Here is a 5,957-nt window from a genome sequence, read left to right on the forward strand (position 1 = left end):
TTTCTTACGACGACAACAAATTTAAGTAACAATTAAAAAGTCTTTTTTTTTTTTTGGAATAAGACATTTGAAGTCTTCTGTTCCATGTTATATTTTTAATACATATTTATTTAAGAGCCCTTTATTTAATATAAAAATGGTTAGTTTGATATTTTGATTGATAAATAATTTTGATATTGCTGATTTTAGTCAAGGACGAAAGTATTTGAAACAAAAAAATAACCTTAAACGACGTCGTGACGTCGTCACCAAAACCAAACAGCTGATTTTACTCTTTGTTCGTCGGCGCCAAGAAAACCGAATCTTCAACAACTCTAGTTCTTCAGATGTGAAAACCCACAAATACCCCTCGCTTAGTCTTCCGCTGCAAACCAACCCAGTTGTGTGCCTTTCTTTCTTTCGTTCTTTCTTTCATTGCTCATAAAATTGTTCCTCAAGAAACTCCGAAGGAATTTCGTTACCTTCGTTCTCTGTTGGATTCGATTCTCAAAGACCTAATCGGTACGTTTCTTTCTTCCTGAATCTTATTTTTCTCTCTAATCGCTCCCTTTCTGTGTGTGTTAGATGGCTTGCTTTGCTTCGAACTATTGTATTGGAATCATGGTAAAGTTAGGGATAGGGTTTATAGTCTGTGCCGTGCTGATCGAAATTGGCTTGACCTTTGAGAAATTCCACGGCGGCGATAGTAGTAGTGGCAGTAGTGATACCACGCGACGAGGCTCTTTGATATTTTCCGCTTTCTTAACTTGTGTTTTGGCGGCGGCGACGATGACGAATTTCTGTGGCGTTTTCAGCGGATTCGTTCAGCGTTTTATCTCGAAGAAGAGAGCCTGCAGCGACGGAGCCAGCGTCGAAGGTCGGAATTCGGTTGCAAAGAGGCGTCGGACTTGCGGCGCCGGAGGATCTGCGGCGGCATCGGCGTCGGAGATTAAAGGCTGTGTTGGTGGAAGCGACGGAGGTAGAAATAGGGAGGCAGTGGAGGATCGAGGACGCTCATTTTCGATGTCTCATCACGGTGAGAGCGCTCAGGAAATCGACGAGGATTTGCACAGCCGCCAGCTGGCAGTGTATGGCCGAGATACGATGCGGAGGATGTTCGCATCCAATGTCCTCATTTCAGGGATGCAAGGACTCGGTGCTGAGATCGGTATGTTATTCGCTTATTAGAAAACCAATTGAAAAATAGTGAGTTTGGGGCCTTATAGTTTCGCTGTTGATTTTGCATTTATGATTAGGCATGTTGTAGTTTTGGCTGTTTTTAAAGATAATCTTCTTGATTCTTGATGCCGTCAAAGAAAAGGTCATTGTTTTAATTTTATTAGTTGCGCGCATGTGTTTGCTGTAGTTCATTAGTTCTAATCTCACGAAAAACTTCTGGTTTTGAGACTATAGCAAGTATTAAGCTTGTGTATCCTGATTACTATGCATTGGAAAGATATTGAAAGGAGGAGTTTTTATAGAGTAGAGGGGAAATTTGAAATAAAATAAACAAGATATGGGTATCTATAAATCTGTTAGAAAAAAGGAATTGCAATATGAGTATTATAATTGAAGCTAATGCCATAGTTTCTTAAATGATTCGTGTCTCGAAATGTACCTTGACAGTTTTTTTTTTTTTTTTTCAGCAAAAAACATCATCCTTGCTGGGGTCAAGTCTGTGACCCTGCACGATGAAGGGAACGTGGAGCTTTGGGATTTGTCCGGCAGCTTTCTCTTCTCCGAGAGTGATGTTGGAGAAAACAGAGCGCTTGCTTCTGTCCAGAAGTTGCAAGAGCTCAACTATGCCGTTGTTGTGAAAACCTTGACGACGAAATTGACGACAGAAGAGCTTTCTGATTTCCAGGTAGTACATATCTATTCTTATCTGATGTTTGAGTAGTTTCTATGAACTCATCAGCTATACTTTTTGGTCCATGTTCGAACGATTTTGTGCACCTTCTTCTCCAAATTGTATTTTAAAAGGTTCAAACCTTAATATTAATTCAATCCCCTGGCTGGTAAAGAATAATAGCTATGAGGTGAAGCGGCACATATTATGGCCTTAATTTGTGTGTTATTTTAGTTACTGTGTAGGGTTAGTATATTCACCTCCCCGATTCTCTTGTTTACAGGCTGTTGTATTTACTGATATCAGTCTTGAAAGAGCTCTTGCATTCAATGATTTCTGTCATAATCATCAACCTCCGATCGCCTTCATAAAATCTGAAGTCAGGGGCCTTTTTGGGGCTGTCTTTTGTGACTTTGGACCAGAGTTCGAGGTTTTGGACGTCGATGGAGAGGAACCACATACGGGTATCATTGCATCCATCAGCAATGATAACCCTGCTTTGGTATCATGCGTTGACGATGAAAGACTTGAATTTCAGGACGGTGATTTTGTTGTGTTCTCAGAAGTTCGCGGAATGACAGAACTTAATGATGGGAAGCCGAGAAGGATCAAACACTCACGGCCATATGCATTCAGTCTTGAGGAGGATACAACAAATTTTGGTGCATACGAGAGAGGTGGTATTGTTACTCAAGTGAAACAGCCCTTGGTGTTGAATTTTAAGCCACTGCGAAAAGCACTTGATGAGCCCGGTGGTTTTCTTTTGAGTGATTTCTCCAAGTTTGATCGACCTCCTCTCCTCCACTTGGCTTTTCGAGCTCTGGATAAGTTTGCATCAGAGCTAGGTCGTCTCCCTGTTTCTGGCTCAGACGAGGATGCTTGCAAGTTCATATCTATTGCTTGTGAAATCAATGAGAGTTTGGGAAATGAAGACCTAGAAGATACGGACCCAAAAATTTTGCGCCACTTTGCATTTGGTGCTAGGGCAGTCCTGAATCCAATGGCTGCTATGTTTGGTGGTATTGTCGGACAGGAGGTCCTGAAAGCATGCACTGGGAAATTTCATCCACTTTTCCAGGTCAGTAGGTGTGAGCTAGAAAATTTGTATTCATTGCTTTCATCTAATTTGAGGTTGGAAAATTAAATATGTTCTCAATTTTCCAACATTTTTCTATGATTGATTCCCTATTGCTCGGCTCTCTCTAATGCTATGCAACTATTCTATTTGAATACCAATGTTTAAATGGAGAATATAGCTTGGTCAATGTTGTTAATTCCTTAAGATGTTCACTGTTTTCCAAATAATGATCGATGATTGAACCCATCACATTGTTTTCTGGTTCTTGAACATTGTCTGATCTTTTGTCTGCAGTTCTTCTACTTCGACTCGTTGGAATCCCTTCCATCAGAGCCAATAGATTCCAGTGAGTTCAGACCTTTGAATAGCCGATACGATGCACAAATATCAGTTTTCGGGTCCACTCTGCAGAAGAAACTTGAAGATGCTAAGGTGTTTATAGTCGGATCTGGAGCACTAGGCTGCGAGTTCCTAAAAAACGTTGCATTAATGGGGGTTTCCTGTGGTAACCAAGGGAAGCTAACAATTACAGATGACGATGTCATCGAGAAGAGTAATCTCAGCAGGCAATTCCTGTTTCGTGATTGGAATATAGGGCAGTCCAAATCTTCAGTAGCAGCTTCAGCTGCTTCATCAATAAACCCTCGTCTCAACATTGAAGCCTTGCAGAATCGAGTTTCCCCAGAGACGGAGAGAGTTTTCGATGACGACTTCTGGGAGAATTTAAGTCTCGTCATCAACGCGCTAGACAATGTCACGGCCCGGCTTTATGTCGATCAAAGATGCTTATATTTCCAGAAGCCACTTCTCGAGTCGGGAACTCTCGGAGCGAAATGCAACACCCAAATGATCATTCCTCACTTGACGGAAAACTACGGTGCTTCGAGGGACCCTCCGGAGAAACAAGCTCCTATGTGCACTGTACACTCCTTCCCTCACAGCATCGACCACTGCTTGACTTGGGCTCGCTCTGAGTTTGAGGGTTTGTTTGAAAAGACCCCAACTGAGGTTGTTGCATACTTATCTAACCCCACCGAGTATGCCGCTTCGATGAGAAATTCTGGTGATGGACAAGCGAGGGATAACTTGGAACGCGTCCTTCAGTGCCTTGGCGAAGAGAAATGTGAGACTATCCAACATTGTATTGCCTGGGCTCGCCAGAAGTAAGTCACGCGATGGCAATGTTCATCCATTTAAATCTTATAATTTAGTTACGCTATTGGGTGGTTTACTCATCTGCTCTGGTGTTTCTTTTTTATTATTAAATTTCAGGTTTGAAGATTATTTTGCTAACCGCGTAAAGCAGTTGATATACACTTTTCCCGAAGATGCCACGACAAGCTCTGGAACTCCGTTCTGGTCAGCCCCAAAGCGATTTCCGAGCCCCCTACAGTTCTCGACTTCTGATCCCACTCACCTCCATTTTGTCTTGGCGGCATCAATACTTAGAGCTGAAATATACGGAATCACTGTTCCCGATTGGGTCAAAAACCCTAAAAAGTTTGCTGAAGCGGTGGAAAGAGCAGAGGTCCCAGAATTCCAGCCCAAGGAAGGTGTCAAAATTGAAACCGATGAAAAGGCAACCAATGCCAACTCTGCAGCTTCTTTGGATGATTCACTGGTGATCGATGAACTGATAACGAAGTTAGAGCATTGCCGGGCGAACTTGGACCCAGGGTTTAACATCAAACCAATTCACTTCGAGAAGGTACGTATCTCTAGCGCCATTAAAAGCTTCAATGTCTTTCACGACTCTTACCGACTGTAAAACACGAAACAGGATGACGATTCAAACTACCACATGGATGTGATAGCCGGGCTGGCGAACATGAGGGCTCGGAATTACGGAATCCCCGAGGTGGACAAGCTAAAAGCCAAGTTCATCGCGGGGCGAATAATCCCGGCGATCGCGACGACCACGGCGATGACCACCGGTCTGGTGTGCCTCGAGCTCTACAAAGCCCTGGACAAAGGACACGGAGTCGAAGACTACAGGAACACGTTCGTGAACCTGGCTCTCCCTCTGTTCTCGGTGGCGGAGCCGGTCCCGGCCAAGGTGATCGAGCACAGCGGGCTGAGGTGGACGATCTGGGACCGGTGGGCCCTGAGAGGCGACCCCACCGTGAAAGACCTCCTCAAGTGGCTCCGCGGAAAAAGACTGAGCGCTTACAGCGTCTCGTGTGGCAACACAATGCTCTACAACACCATGTTCCCGAGGCACAAGGAGCGTCTCAATAAAAAGCTCGTTGATCTCGCTCGAGATGTTGCCAAGTTGGATCTGCCCGAGTATCGTCGACATTTCGATGTCGTGGTTGCGTGCGAGGACGAGGACAATAATGATGTTGATGTTCCGTTGGTCTCGGTTTATTTTCGCTAGAGAGAGTTTCGGTTCGGTTTGATATGGTTCGATCGCAATGGTGTAAAGAAATTATAGGTGTACCGATGTGGAATGTTTCGTCTGTGCATAGATAAATAAATCTCTTCTTACGGAAACCTCATTTGCTTGTCTTGGTTCGGAAATAAATGATTGTAAAATCTTCAAATGGGTGCAGAATAAAGCTGAGGATCTTTATAATGCGAAAGTTCTAGATGCATGTTCAACGACCTGACGACCAGAATTTCTATTCGCAGAAACGACATGGTGTTTTGTTGGTTGGTAGGTGCTTGGTAGCAGTAGCAACCGTGTTTCTTCAACCGAACCATCGTTTGGTTGGTTGGTTTTGGGTTGGAGACTTTGGATCACTTTCTGTCTAATCAATAAATAATGAGGAAAAATTGGTCGAATCCCCTTCATCCTCGAATCAGACGTAGCGTTGAATTCAAAGTAAGAAAATAATAAATTAAATCATGATAAAAAAGGAGGAGGATTAATTGTATATCGATCATAGGAGGATCACGTACGTTGCACTTGCACCTCTCTTTGAACATCATGTTTGGTTTTTTTTTTTTCTCTTTGTCGCCGCACCAAAAATATAAAATAATCTTAAATATGTGAAAAGTGACAGAATTAAAATAATCCGTATTACTACTATACATGTTTTTAATAAACCC

The 5,957-nt window shown here is 43.0% G+C and overlaps 1 protein-coding gene across 2 annotated transcripts; it reads left to right on the forward strand.

Moving 5' to 3' along the window:
• Positions 1-374: 374 nt before the first annotated feature.
• LOC149381676 (ubiquitin-activating enzyme E1 1-like) lies at positions 375-5,707 on the forward strand. Of its 2 annotated transcripts, XM_089630678.1 has the most exons (7): positions 375-501; positions 795-1,147; positions 1,626-1,843; positions 2,112-2,906; positions 3,201-4,069; positions 4,179-4,614; positions 4,687-5,707. In XM_089630678.1, the coding sequence occupies exons 2-7, from the start codon at positions 1,003-1,005 to the stop codon at positions 5,281-5,283; spliced, it is 3,060 nt and encodes a 1,019-aa protein (XP_089486804.1). In that variant the 5' UTR covers positions 375-501; positions 795-1,002; the 3' UTR covers positions 5,284-5,707. The 2 variants fall into 2 exon arrangements, with proteins under 2 accessions (XP_089486804.1, XP_089486803.1); XM_089630677.1 differs by lacking the exon at positions 375-501 and having other exon boundaries at positions 561-1,147.
• Positions 5,708-5,957: the final 250 nt, after the last annotated feature.

This window comes from Urtica dioica, chromosome 11 (assembly GCF_054948205.1).
Source record: "Urtica dioica subsp. dioica isolate 48M chromosome 11, U.dioica_male_clone48M_v1_H2, whole genome shotgun sequence".
Lineage (NCBI taxonomy): Eukaryota > Viridiplantae > Streptophyta > Magnoliopsida > Rosales > Urticaceae > Urtica > Urtica dioica.

Bases quoted from the DNA above. Each gene is read 5' to 3' on its own strand.
- LOC149381676 (XM_089630677.1), top strand. From the start codon at position 565: ATGGCTTGCTTTGCTTCGAACTATTGTATTGGAATCATGGTAAAGTTA. The intron at 2,907-3,200 runs GTCAGTAGGTGT...TTTTGTCTGCAG, and splicing joins AATTTCATCCACTTTTCCAG to TTCTTCTACTTCGACTCGTT. The intron at 4,070-4,178 runs GTAAGTCACGCG...ATTAAATTTCAG, and splicing joins ATTGCCTGGGCTCGCCAGAA to GTTTGAAGATTATTTTGCTA.